At 42.0% G+C, this 14,724-nt stretch overlaps 1 protein-coding gene across 2 annotated transcripts in view; it reads right to left on the bottom strand.

Annotated features, from left to right (window-relative positions):
• Positions 1 to 6,453, bottom strand: part of rims4 (regulating synaptic membrane exocytosis 4) — a 50,720-nt gene extending 44,267 nt beyond the window's left edge. Inside the window, exon 1 of one of the 2 annotated variants that reach the window (XM_023995810.1) lies at positions 5,767 to 6,453. In XM_023995810.1, the coding sequence (XP_023851578.1) occupies positions 5,767 to 5,920 (154 nt within the window). In that variant the 5' untranslated portion in view covers positions 5,921 to 6,453. The remainder of the gene's footprint in view (positions 1 to 5,766) is intronic. The other variant, XM_023995811.1, reaches the window with a different exon arrangement.
• Between the last annotated feature and the right edge of the window lie 8,271 nt (positions 6,454 to 14,724).

The following is a 14,724-nucleotide window of genomic DNA, read 5'->3' as shown; positions in this document are numbered from 1 at the left end:
TGAGTTTTATGATATGGAAATGTGAAGTGCACATCTGGACTCACGGGTGTTTGGCTTGCTTGTATGACATCAAAGCAGTATTTATTATAATTCTCAACGTCTCATCTTTCGAAATACATGGGGCCCTCTTAATTTATGGCATTTCCCTCACTCAGACAATAATCATTTGCAGAAGTTGCTCAAATAGCGGGAGGGATGGGGGCAACTTCTTGTCATGCGAGGTGCTCAAGTTCAGAATTGCTGTCAGTCAAAACCCATACAGTGTTGTGAAGTGCAGAGCCAGAGCTCTTAACCATGACAAGGTAACTGGGTATGTGGCTGAATACAAACAGTGTAGTTATTCCCTCCGTAAGGCAATCAAACAGGCAAAACGTCAGTACAGAGACAAAGTGGAGTCGCAATTCAACGGCTCAGACACAAGGGTCTACAGACAATCACGGACTACAAAGGGAAAACCAGCCATGTCGCGGACACCGATGTCTTGCTTGCGGACAAGCTAAACACCTTCTTTGCCCGCTTTGAGGATAACACAGTGCCAACAACGTGGCCCGCTACCAAGAACTGTGGGCTTTCCTTCTCCGTGGCCGACAATTAAGCGTGTTAACCCTTGCAAAGTTGCCAGCCCTGACGGCATCCCTTGCGGCGTCCTCAGAGCATGCACAGACCAGCTGGCTGGAGTGTTTACGGACAAATCTCTTCAATCTTCAATCTCTCCCTATCCCAGTCTGCTGTCCACGCTTCAAAACGTCCACCATTGTTCCTGTACCCAAGAAAGCAAAGATAACTGATCTAAATGACTATTGCCCCGTAGCACTCGCTTCGGTCATCATGAAGTGCTTTGAGAGGCTAGTTAAGGTTCATATCACCTCTATCATATCACCTCTACCTTACCTGACACCCTAGACCCATTTCAATTTGCATACCGCCCCAATAGATCCACAGACGATGCAATCGCCATCGCACTGCACACTGCCTTATCCCATCTGGACAAGAGGAATACCTACAGTATGCAAGAATGCTGTGCATTGACTAGAGCTCAGCATTCAAGACCATAGTACCCTCCAAGCTCATCATTAAGCTCAGGGCCCTGGGTCTTAACCCGCCCTGTGCAACTGGGTCCTGGACTTCCTGACGGGCCGCCCCCAGGTGATGAAGGTAGGAAACAACACCTCCACTTCGCTGATCCTCAACACAGGGACTCCACAAGGGTGCGTGCTCAACCCCCTCCTGTACTCCCTGTTCACCCATGACTGCGTGGCCATACACGCCTCCAACTCAATCATCAAGTTTGCAGACGACACAACAGCAGTAGGCCTGATTACCAACAATGACGAGACAGCCTACAGGGAGGAGGTGAGGGCCCTGGGAGAGTGGTGCCAGGAAAATAACATCTCACTCAATGTCAACTAAACAAAGAAGCTGATCATGGAGTTCAGGAAACAGCAGAGGGAGCACGCCCCTATCCACATCGACAGGACCGCAGTGGAGAAGGTGGAAAGCTTCAAGTTCCTCGGCGTACACATCACTGACAATCTGAAATGGTCCACCCACACAGACAGTGTGGTGATGAAGTCGCAACAGCGCCTCTTCAACCTCAGGAGGCTGAAGAAATTTGGCTTGGCCCCTAAAACCCTCACAAACCTTTACAGATGCACAATTCAGAGCATCCTGTTGGGCTGTATCACCGCATGGTACGGCAACTGCACCGCCCGCAAGCCCAGGGCTCTCCAGAGGGTGGTGCAGTCTGCCAAACGCATCACCAGAGGCAAACTACCTGCCCTCCAGGACACCTACAGCACCCGATGACACTGGAAGGCCAAAAAGATCAAGGACATCAACCACCCGAGCCACGGCCTGTTCACCCATTAAAATCCAGAAGGCGAGGTCAGTACGGGTGCATCAAAGCTGGGACCAAGAGACTGAAAAACAGCTTCCATCTCAAGGCCATCAGACTGTTAAATAGCCATCACTAGCCGGCTTCCACCTGGTTACGCAACCGTGCACCTTAGAGGCTGCTGCCCTATATACTTGGAATCACTGGCCACTTTAATAATGGAACACTAGTCACTTTAATAATAACTTTAATAACATACTGCTCTGCTCATCTCATATGTATATACTGTATTCTATGCTACTGTATTTTAGTCAATGCTACTCTGACATTGCTCAATCTAATATTGATATATTTCTTAATTACATTATTTTACTTTTAGATTTGTGTGTATTGTTGTGAATTGTTAGATACTACTGCACTGTTGGAGCTAGGAACACAAGCATTTCTCTCCACCCGCAATAACATCTGCTTAATCTGTGTATGTGACCAATCAAATTTTATTTTATTTGATGTATAGCATGTTACTGTACAGCTTCTGCATTCCAATTTAGGCATTTATCAGTGCCCAAATCTGCCATTTTCAACCCGTATACTGGAATGAGTCTAAAGGGTTAAGAAAAACAGTGTAGAAAAAACATTTAAAATGCAAAAATAGTCTGGGTGCACCACCAAGCGTTTTCACCCCCACTTTCAGACAGTCAGGCGCCCATGTGCAAAACACGATGTTAATAATGTTAGTACTGTTACATTTTTAAGCCCACCCTTAAGGAAATCAACTCTACTAACACTGAAAAACGATGCAATGCAAAATATCACAGGAATCGGTAGATATAATGTACAGTATGTTCTTCAATGGATTGCCTCTTTTCACCACTGACTAGACCTACTTTTCTGCAAATAAACTTTTTATTGGTGACTTTTCTGGGTTGTTTCTCCAACATGGCCACCAAGGGAACCTTTTTTCCTCCATGTTCTAGCCCTGTCTAAAACATAGACCTGACTGATTGAACAACATAAAATGTTCAGTTTCCTCTGGATATAACTGATGTGTAATTAATAGCTTTGTCATTACCTGCACATTTATAGATCACCAGAACCAATACAACAGTCGTTTCATTTTTTCATAAATGTGTTTTGTTTCTATATTGTGCCCAATTTCTCCTCTTAGAAATTGATTTATGTTAGGTATTAGTAGGAGGGTGCCCTGGGGTTATTTCCTTAATTAGTCCAATGTTGTTGGTTTTTGCTGTTGTTTCATCCAATGTTCTGTTAGAAACGTCACAGCGTTCTTCAACTCCTGTTTTAGGTTAGTTTGTAGATATTTAGAAATAATGTTTTACTTTTCTGTCAAACCAAATTTGACAGATTTGGTGGATTTAGAAGCATCCCTCATCCATATGAAATGGCTTATAGTACTGCATCTATATGACAGTATCAAATATTATGAAACAGGATTCTTTCTATGACCTTTTAATTTCCTCCGTCACTCTGTTTTTATTTGTTCCCCATTTTCCTCACTTTTGGCATTAAAATGCTGCTCGTAACAATTGGGCCCCAAATATAATCCCAAATACAGTATATTCATATTTATTCACTTCTTCCCCTGGCTGAGACATGGTGACAGGGGTCAGCGATGGTTTTCAAGCTGTAATCAAGGCTGAGTGCCAGTACATGTCTCAACAGGCAATAATCCTCCCCTCTGGCTCCCAGCACCACTAGGTCCGCTACACTATAGCCACAGCAATGCATTCTGCCAGCATTAGCTTCACAGTAGCATCACTACCATATGCTCACCTGCTGCATTCTATTCCGGTGATTCTTACAGTACACGCAAGAAAATGACCATGATGAAAAGTCTATGTCTGCTGTCTGACAAGATTAAGTCTAATGAGATGCGAGTTATGGAAAGCTGATGAGATCCTGAGATAGAGATACATATAATACATGTAGGCTACATACGTAGATCAGTGACCATGGGTTTTAACTATACATGAAAGGATTCAATCATATAATAAAACGTCTGCCGTTTAATCGAGTGTAATGACATACTAGCATGGAAGGGCTGATGATAAAATCCAGAGATTTCTATCTGTGATAGATCTGTGACAACGGGCTGCTGTGTGTGACTCTTCTGACTGTACGTAGAGCTAGAGCTTGACGGGGAGGTGCAGTCTGATGTGCTGTTCCTGTTGGCGGTGAGGTTTAGCTGGGGAGATGTGATGTCTGGCCTGGTAGCACTTTGTCTCACATGCAGATCCCCACAGGCTGACAGTCAGAGAGCGGAGAGGATATGGAGACATACAGATACTGTATACCTGTACAATGCCTTCAGAAAGAATTTACACCCCTTGACACATTTTGTTGTGTCTTTAAAATGGAAAAAATGTAGATTTTGTGTCATCAAAACATCAAAGTGGAATTATGTTAGATTTTTTGGGGGAAAATTAATATAAAAGGAAAAGCTGAAATGTATTCAACCCCTTTGTTATGGCAAGCCTAAATAAATTCAGGCGTAAAAATGTGCTTAACAAGTCACATAATAAGTTGTGTGGACTCAATCTCAATAATAGTGTTTAACATGATTTTTTAATTCATCTCTGTATCCCACACATACAATTATCTATAAGGTCCCTCAGTCAAGCAATGAATTTCAAACACAGATTCAACCTCAAAGACCACAGAGGTTTTTAAATTCCTCGTAAAGATAAAAAATAGCAATTTAATAAATGTTGAATCCAGGCTGTAACAGAACAAAATGTGGAAAAAGTCAAGGCGTATGAATACCTTCTGAAGGCACTGCATACAGTGAAAGAGAGGGGGAGGTAGAGACATACAACCGGGGAGATTATGGAGATTGAGATATACAATGAAAGAGAATGGGAGAGAAGGAGATGGAGACAGTGAAAGAGAGGGGGAGATGGAGAGTGAAAGAGGGGGAGATGGAGTCATGGGGGAGATGGAGAAAGTGAAAGAGAGGGGGAGATGGAGAGAGTGAAAAAGAGGGGGAGACGGCGACAATGAAAGAGAGGGGAGATGGAGACAGAGCACACACAGCGAAAAGAGAGGAGAGATGAGATAAAATAGCGACAGTAGTGATCTCACAATCAATTCTCTCTACCTTCACACTTTTGGCTGGCAATGTGCACCAGGGAGAGTCCAAATCAGCCTAAATATAATGACAGCGATAGATTGAATGAGAAGTGAAATGATGAGGGCATATTTGTGGCTCAACTCAACAGAGGAGAAATTAACCTGTAATCAGTGGGTGTTGAACTTGAGAAGTGTAGTTTGTCAAATCGCAAAGGAATTAGCATTTCAATTGCGCATTCAGACACAGACCTACTACTCTCTTTTCCATGCGTCCGTCTAATTACAGTAGTTAAAGTAGCCAAATTTTGTGTGTGTGTTGGCAGCAGTCATGGGAATAGTTGGGCTTATGCATCCAGCCATTTATAATGAGATTGGGGTGGATAAATCATTTCTCAGTCAGAGAGAGATTGAATTTCTTTGTGCTCAAAGCACCACATTAAAATGGCAGTTCTAATATTTGCAATGCATCAAGTTGGATGACACCTATAATATTCCTTTTGGAGCTGTTAACAGTCACCCATCAGCCATTTGCAAATGTATTACACACTTACATGGTGGCAACATTTGATCAGAAGCTATGTTCACTATACGTCAAAATATCTGCCCAAATGGTTTATTAGACATGTAAACCACCACTAAACCATAAGACTCACAAATACACTTGAATTGAGTTCAAGAGAGGGATACCGACATGCATAACCATGCTCCTCTCACAAACTTTCACAACCTTGTCTACCAACATGTCACAACAACTATGAACTACTACGAGAAGCCCACGAGCAGCGAAGATGGAAATGATGGAAGTAGTGAATGAGGAGGCCCGTGGAGGCTGCTGCTAGCACCTTTAGGCTGCTTACCGACATCGTCCTCATCAAAAGAGTTCATGCAGGGGAAGTAGATGGCCAGGGCCTCGAAGGAGGCCGACAGGCTGATCCGACTCTGCGAGCGCTCCATGTAGAGCCCAGGTGTTGGTGCTGGCTCAGCCGGCTTGGCCATCCTCGCCTGGGCATTCTTCACGCGGAGCACGGCACGCGGCGTCTTGACAGACTTTCACAGACCCACCAGAAGAGAGAAAAATCCCCAAATCCCCTCTTTCTCTCCCCAAATGTCACTCTCTCTCTGCACTGGAAGGCCACCGTATATCCGGCCGTATAGATAGGCTTCTCTCCAAAGTTGATAGGTTTCCACAACTTTTGTTTGGTCAGACTGGGGTGTCCTGGTGTGTTGTGGGAGTGTCTGCTCCGAGGGTAGTCGCTGAGGAGAGGAACAATGCTGTCCTAGAATGAGAAAATAGAATAATTCTGGGGAGAATTGAAAGGAAAAACAGACTCTCAGTTCAGTGGAGTCTGTTGTTTTGTTGAAGAGAAGGTATATTCCTACGTAGCATGCTCTATTGATGTAGCTTCACCCAGGGTAGGGTTCTCCTGTGCACTGCAATGGCGTCGGTGTCTGTCTGGTTGCTCTGGGTGATAAAGATCGGAGGAGAGAGGCTTTTACTATTTCAACAGCTTGTGCTTGACTCAGTTCATTCACTGGTAAGTCCTTTGTGGAGAAAGAGAGGGGGGGGAGGAGAGAGAGCAGGCTGTTGCTGGGATTTTGCGGATCAGCCAATAGGAAAGCCGATGTGGGAAACTGGGTGTGGTTTAGTGCTGTCAGCAGAACTCCCCCGGCACAATGGGGCTGCGCAAGTTTATTACATCCCCTATCCATCTTTCGCTCTCACTGGCTATCTTTTTTTTTTTCTCTCTCTCTCTGCATCTGTCTTTCTCTCTCACTCACCTTCTCTCTCTCTCTTTTCTGGACTTCCATTTGTGTCTCCTTCTCTCTCTCTTGCTCTGTCTCTCCTCTTTCTCTCTGTTACTATTTTTTAGTACCTCTATCTCCATCCGTCATTGTTCAGCCCAGTGTTGCTCAACCACCTCCATGTCAACATTCAAACACCGCGCCTTCACTTTCAAAATGTTTGCTCCGCCGAATAGCATACCACATCCAATCATCCGCCTAGCGTTGGCTCTTCCAGCAGCAGCCTAACGTGTCACATGTACAGTCCATTTGGAAAGTATTCAGACCCCTTGACTTTTTCCACATTGTTACGTTGCAGCCTTATTCTAAAATTGATAAATAAAACAATTTCTTCATCAATCTACACACAACACCCCATAATGACAAAGTGAAAACAGAAAAACCTTATTTACATAAGTATTCAGACCCTTTGCTATGAGACTCAAAATTGAGCTCAGGTACATCCTGTTTCCAATGATCATCCTTGAGATGTTTCTACAACTTGATTGGAGTCCACCTGTGGTAAATTCAATTTATTGGACATGATTTGGAAAGGCACACACCTGTCCATATAAGGTCCCACAGTTGACAGTGCATGTCAGAGCAAAAACCAAGCCATGCGGTTGATGGAATTGTCCGGAGAGCTCTGAGACATGATTTTGTTGAGGCACAGATCTGGGGAATGGCAACAAAACATTTCTGCAGCATTGAAGGTCCCCTAGAACACTGTGGCCTCCATCATTCTTAAATGGAAGAAGTTTGGAACCACCAAGACTCTTCCTAGAGCTGGCCGCCCAGCCCAACTGAGCAATCGGGGGAGAAGGGCCTTGGTCAAGGAGGTGACCAAGAACCTGATGGTCACTCTGACAGAGCTCCAGAGTTCGTGTGTGGGGATGGGAGAACCTTCCAGATGGACAATCATTTCTGCAGCACTCCACCAATCAGGCCTTTAAGCCACTCCTCAGTAAAATGCACATGACAGCCCATTTGGAATTTGCCAAAAAGCGCCTAAAGGACTCTCAGACTATGAGAAACAAGATTCTCTGGTCTGATTAAACCAATATTAATATTTTTGGCCTGAATGCCAAGCGTCACATCTGGAGGAAACCTGACACCATCCCTACGGTGAAGCATGGTGCTGGCAGCATCATGCTATGGGGATGTTTTTCAGAGGCAGGAACTGGGAGACTAGTCAGGATCGAGGGAAAGATGAAGGGAGCAAAGTACAGAGAGTTCCTTGATTAAAACCTGCTAGGACTGTCTGGGAGTGGTCTGAATGGGGAGGGGAAAACATAAAATGTGCTGTTTTTGACAGAGAGGTTAGGAACTCTTTCTTATTGGTCTATTAACTTATTTAATAGACCAATAGACCAGTCTTTTCAAACAGCTCTACACTAAAATTGTATTTTAGTGTGTAAATATACACTGAGTGTTCAAAACAGTAAGGACACCTTCTCTTTCCATAACATACACTGACCAGGTGAATCCAGGTGAAAGCTATGATAGCTAATTGATTTGTAATTTGTTATATCCACTTCTATCAGTTTACTGTAGATGAAGGCGAGGAGAAGGCTTTTTAAGCCTTGAGACCATTGAGACATGGATTGTGTGTGCCATTCAGTGTGTGAATAGGTAAAACAAAATATTTAAGTGCCTTTTAATGGGGTATGGTGGCAGATGCCAGGCGCACCTGTTTGTGTCAAGAACTGCAATGCTGCTGGGTTACTCACGCTCAACAGTTTCCTGTGTGTATCAAACACAGCAGGGGTTCAGACTGTGGATCCCAGTTCCTACATTTAAATATAAAAATCGATTTTATCACACAAAACTATGCTACATTTTATCTCTGTGACCCTCAGGATGACAAATCAGAGCAAGATTACTGAATGTAAGTACATTATTTACCTTCAGATGGGATTGTATCAAACCAGTTGCCATGATAAAAGTGTTTAGTGCACTCTCCTCAAACAATAGCATGGTATTTTACTGTAATAGCTACTGGAAACTTCAGTTAGATTAACACGAGCTTTTAACGACTGAGGTTGTGATGTGACAGTTTGTGGGCAACTGATGAGCAAATGACCATCTGTGAAGTCCAGGGGAAAATGGGTTCGTATTGACATACCTTGCATAATGGAGAAGATCTGATATCCTTCTTTCCAAAGTCCCAAAATACTTTATTTTCAAGGGGAGCCATATACTTAACAAAGATTTGATTTTGACACGGATGCTGGCTCATTTTGTGTCCCATTTTGACCAACTACTGTCTGACGCCAGCATCTGCAGTGCAGTTGTGCTATGGCACAGTGTCACTCATACCAATGCAGAATCCAATTAAAGGATTAGGTGAACATTGTGTCCGTTCACTGGCAAATCCTCCAAACAGATTTTTCTGTAGTAACAGCAGACCAGGAGCATTTGGATTACTCCTGGCCTATGTACCTGGTTACCAGCAGGTCCCTTTCATCCTCCCAATGAAATTTCAATGGGACTCCGTAGAGCGAGTGGAGTAGAGGAAACTCAGCTAAGATTTACAATGTGCAGGTCCATTGTCTGATCCAAGTCTTTAAGGGCCTCTCCAAAACCACAGAATGCTCAGTTCATCAGCCAAAACTGCCCCTGTTTAGCCTGTGGGGATTATGCAATGAAATGTTTGTTATTTCCAAGTAATCCCGACTCTGTCGGTATTAACATTCCAACTGTTATATGTACGTAAAGCAGTTCAACAGTTTTTTTTTGCAACCTTGGGAAATGGTAACCTGCAGGCTTACTGCAATGTTTGGTTCAGTACAAGATTGTTATTGTGTATGTACAGTGTAGTATGTTAAAAAAGTGCCATTTTGGGTGGCACAACACGATGTGATTGGCTACATATGCAATTTTCAAATTCCTCTAACATTGCAAGACAGTCAAGTAAGTTTTGATACAAGTTGCAAAATGCAAGGAATGTACTGTAGAACATCTGCATTTCCATTGGGGACAACATTTAGGGTAACACATGAAGGGTAACAAATAGAGCAGGGCAACTGTAGGCTAGCATTTCAATAGGATCTTGCAAACTCACTTAGATTCTTGACATTTGGCCCAAACGTGAAATTGGATACGTCAAAACTGGCACAAATGTGAAATTGCGAGGCTGTCAAATGTTTGTGCACGAAAGAGGATGCAAGATCCTCAAATAAGGTTAGGCAAAAACCCCTAAATGGCTAAGTTATGGTACTCTTAAACCTGCAAGCCAGGTTTCTAGAAAACAAATCTGCTACAACAAGGTGCTCGGCCACCCTCTCACGGACGAACTGCCTCTTCGTGTCCCTACAATACGTAAAACGACCTTAAAACATCTAAAAACGCAGTTTAAAGTTCAGAGACTAGGATTTGCATTGGCCTGCGCAATTGTTATTCAAGGGGGACCACATCAACACAAACGCTAGTTACACCATCTACATTTTTTAAGGTTTAGTTTATTGTCATGGTCAACAACATTGGCGGCTAAGAGCTGCATTATTATTTTTGCCCATGCTACAAACGGCTATATCGGTCTGCTAATAATTCGAGTAATATTTTTTTTCATTATTATTATTAAAAAATTTCGGGGGGTGCTGCAGCATGCTCAGCATCCCTACTTCCCGCGGCTATTTATTTGATTTTATTTCACCGATATTTAACCAGGTAGGCTAGTTGAGAACAAGTTCTCATTTGCAACTGCGACCTGGCCAAGATAAACGCATAGCAATTCGACACATACAACAACACAGAGTTACACATGGAATAAACAAAACATAGTCAATAATACAGTAGAACAAAAGAAAACAAAGTCTATATACAGTGAGTGCAAATGAGGTAAGATAAGGGAGTTAAAGCAATAAATAGGCCATGGTGGCGAAGTAATTACAATATAGCAATTAAACACTGGAATGGTAGATGTGCAGAAGATGAATGTGCAGGTAGAGATACTGGGGTGCAAAGGAGCAAGATAAATAAATAAATACAGTATGAGGATGAGGAAGATAGATAGATGGGCTGTTTACAGATGGGCTATGTACAGGTGCAGTGATCTGTGAGCTGCTCTGATAGCTGGCGCTTAAAGCTAGTGAGGGAGATATGAGTCTCTAGCTTCAGAGATTTTTGCAGTTCGTTCCAGTCATTGGCAGCAGAGAACTGGAAGGAAAGACGACCAAAGGAGGAATTGGCTTTGGGGGTGACCAGTGAGATATACCTGCTGGAGCGCGTGCTACGAGTGGGTGCTGCTATGCAAGGCACTTTATACAGCAGCACACTTTACCATACGCAGCATTTACTGTGAATGCAATATCTGCAAACATTGTGGAAAAGGGTGACTGCACTTCCTGATTTGGCCTCGTTTTAGATTTGGTTCATTAAGAAATTCTAGCGGCCATGACTGAATTCAAACGTGAGTTGGTTTTGGGGTGTGGTCTGATGTGGGTGACTCGTGTGTGTGTTCGCACGTGGGAAGAGTTAGCCCAATTATTTAGCCAATTAGCTTTAGCCGGCTGGTGTGCGATCGTGGCAAAGTTGGCTTAACTTTGGATAGCCTATCTCCGGGGCTAGTTAGGGACCATCAATAAATGATTTATTTATTCATTTTACCTTTATTTAACTAGGAAAGTCACAATGTAAATGAGACAATATTTTCATGTTGCACACCTTTTTGTTTTCTCATTAATAAACGCTTTCAATATTTGTATATGAATTTCTACAATTTATAGATGGTTTGATGTTTTTAAGTCATTGAAATTTGGAGCTATTGTAATTTTGACATGTTGGAACATTAGTTCCAACCTTCATTTAAATTGTGACATACTCATGTATTTTTTTAAATTGTATTTAACCTTATTTAATTAGGCAAGTCACAATTAAGAATAAATTCTTATTTACAATGACGGCTTACCCCGGCCAAACCCTAACAGCGCTGGGCCAATTATGCGCCGTCCTATGGGAATCACGGCCAGTTGTGATAAAGCCTGGAATTTAACCAGGGTCTGTAGTGACGTCTCTAGCACTGAGATGCAGTGCCTTAGACTGCTGCGCCACTCGGGAGCCCTATAAAAACTAATCTCAGACGAGACTAACTTTAATGACCAAAATGATCCTATTAACACTTTGTAGTAAATAGTTAAAATAGAATGAATGTTTCTGACTCATATCGATGAGCCTATACATTTTCTAAATGACAAGTTTGTCTTTAGGGGCAGTTGCTCTTTAAAAGGTGCAATGTTGACTGTCTAGTGCACTGCTCCAGAATGTTCCTTAGATTGAATCCCGGCCTTGATAAATTACACTGAGTGACGACTGTGTGATTAATTAAATGTAAAATAATAACAAAAAGGCTAGTATGCACCAGAGGAGGCTGGTGTGAGGAGCTAGATGAGGACAGGCTCATTGTAATGGCTGGAATGGAATTAATAGAACTTGTGGTTTCCATGTTTGATGTTTTTGATACCGTTCCATTTAATTCAATTTCAACCATTACAATGCGCAAGTCCTCCTATAGCTCCTCCCGCCAGCCTCCTCTGGTATGCACCATACTTCGCCCCCTGCAGGTAACAACGTCCTGAAATTAATTCATTGAGAGAGTAGCGTTTGTCCTTCTTTAAGGACGAGCCTTCAGTGGTTTATTGTTCAAATGCCAGGCATGTTTGACATTTTGGCTAGGCAGTTACGTTGTTTTTTTATGTTGGTTCTCGCTGTGCTCAGTGACTCAGCCATGGTTACAGGCCTCAGGTAAATTCTACCCAGTATTCTTCCTCTAGATGCTGTTTGACATCTGAGACAGGCTTTAATTCTGGAATCATAGCTGACTCTATGCTTTGTCACAGTAGCTGCAAAACAACCCTGTCATTGTTGCATAAATCCTCCAGCCGACTTGTGCTGAGTGTCACCTGTGTATAAAAATGAATGGCATCATATAATATTCCACTACTTTTTAATAACTTTTTCATTAGTAAATGCTGTCCATGTGCGTGTTTGTATTTCTAAGCATCCTTTCATTCTTGGAAGGGTTTCTATTTATTTTTGGTAAATTATGTGAATAATACTTATGTAACAGCTACTGGCATTCACAACCATTACTAAATCAAGGAGTACTTCATCCGGAACTACTGGTTTGCCCCGATTTTGAATATTCTAATTTGTTGTTTTAGAATATCTGCTGTTGGTGAGACATGCAGAACTTTATGGGGGGCAAAGTTGTAATCATATTTCTGTGGCGCCATTTCTCAGGGATGTTTTACCTGTCCTGTTTTAGTATGGCAATTAACACTGTCAGGGACGAGTCACATTTCAATAATGTCATTGAAATGTGAAAATCATAGATCATTCATTGACAGGACAGTTGTAGGCCACTCCACAATACCCAGAGAAAGCAAGCAGCCACAGACATCCTGTATTTTCCAAGCTACATTATTTAAACTGAAGTCTGCCCATACTGTAAAGAGCTCTGTAGAAAACCATTTTGGACCTCAGTGAACTTATAGTCTCTGTTGCATCAACAATAGCTTAGGTAAAACCCTGCTAATGTCCAAGCCACAGGAGAATCGTACTTGCCGACGCAGTACATCACAAATCTCACAATAGACAAGATTAGAACATAGATACACAGAGTCCTTTAATCTAACCACCATGTTTCAGTCTAGTCAGTCCTTTCATGTGACCAGTGTTGCACCTCTTGCCAAATGGAGACATAATTTTGGCAACTCCATTGAATCATTTGGGAAGTTGTCCAAGAGTGAACAGCACCAATAATTAGAAAGTACAGTATGTACAGTGTACTCCTGCCCCACACTCTCAATCAACAGAGCAGCCCATGAGGGTATTGAGATTATGGTGTCTACTAAAAGTAGTGCAATAAATAGAGAATAGGGTGTTATTTGGGACACAGTATCTATCTCCTGGTGGTTAGGTGAAGGAAAAAAGGGTGAATGTGGAAGGAGGGGTGGTACATAATCAAATCATGATAGATAGGTGGTTTAAGGACCAGTCGCACAAAACTAGCATCTCTGGTCATTCCTGCAAGAATCTGCCTCAAATGCATGGCTTCACAGCAGTGCCTCTGCTCGAGAGTATGTGACTCGACTGCATAGGCTCCAGTGCAGTGGTGGTGGGAAAAGTAACCAGGTGTCATACTTGAGTAAAAGTATAGATACTTATTTAACTTTCTATTAAGGTAAAAGTGAAAATCACCCAGTAAAATACTTGAGTAAAAGTCTAAATTTTTTGGGTTCTAAATATACTTAAGTATCAAAAGTAAATGTAATTACTAAAATATACTTTAGTATCAAAAGTAAAAATAATTTAAAATTCCTTATTATGCAACCCAGATGGCACCAATTTCTTGTTTTGGAAATGTACGTATATCCAGGAGCACACTCCAACACTGAGACATAATTGACAAACGATGCATTTGTGTTTTGTGAGTCAGAGGCAGTAGGGATGACCACGTGTTCTCCTGATAAGTGCGTGAATTGGACGATTTTCCTGTCCAGCTAAGCATTAAAAATGTAACAAATACTTGTGTCAGGGAAAATGTATGGAGCAAAAAGTACATTATTTTTGGGGGGAATGTAGTGAAATAAATGTAAAAGTTGTCAAAACTAAAGTACAACTACCCCAAAAAAAACTACTTTAGTACATTAAAGTATTTTCACTTAAGTACTTTACCCCACTGCTCCAGTATGCACTCCTCTTCAGTTTACCTGGCTCTACCTCAGCACTGAAAACAAAAATGCATTTTATGACAGCAGCCCATATGTATTTAGTTTCAATTGGGATGATAATATGCAATTTGCATTGTTGTATTTTGATTACTGCATTATGATTTTTTTCTTTTCTTCATATACAGTACCAGTTAAAAGGATGGACACACCTACTCATTCAAGGGTTTTTCTTTACTTTGACTATTTTCTACATTGTAGAATAATAGTGAAGACATCCAAACTATGAAATAACACACGGAATCATGTAGTAACCAACAAAGTGTTAAACAAGTAAAAATATATGTT

Source organism: Salvelinus sp. IW2-2015, linkage group LG11, assembly GCF_002910315.2.
Source record: "Salvelinus sp. IW2-2015 linkage group LG11, ASM291031v2, whole genome shotgun sequence".
Classification (NCBI taxonomy): Eukaryota; Metazoa; Chordata; class Actinopteri; order Salmoniformes; family Salmonidae; genus Salvelinus; species Salvelinus sp. IW2-2015.
Note: the sequence above shows the minus strand (reverse complement) of the source record. Positions and strands in the feature narration are given on the sequence as shown.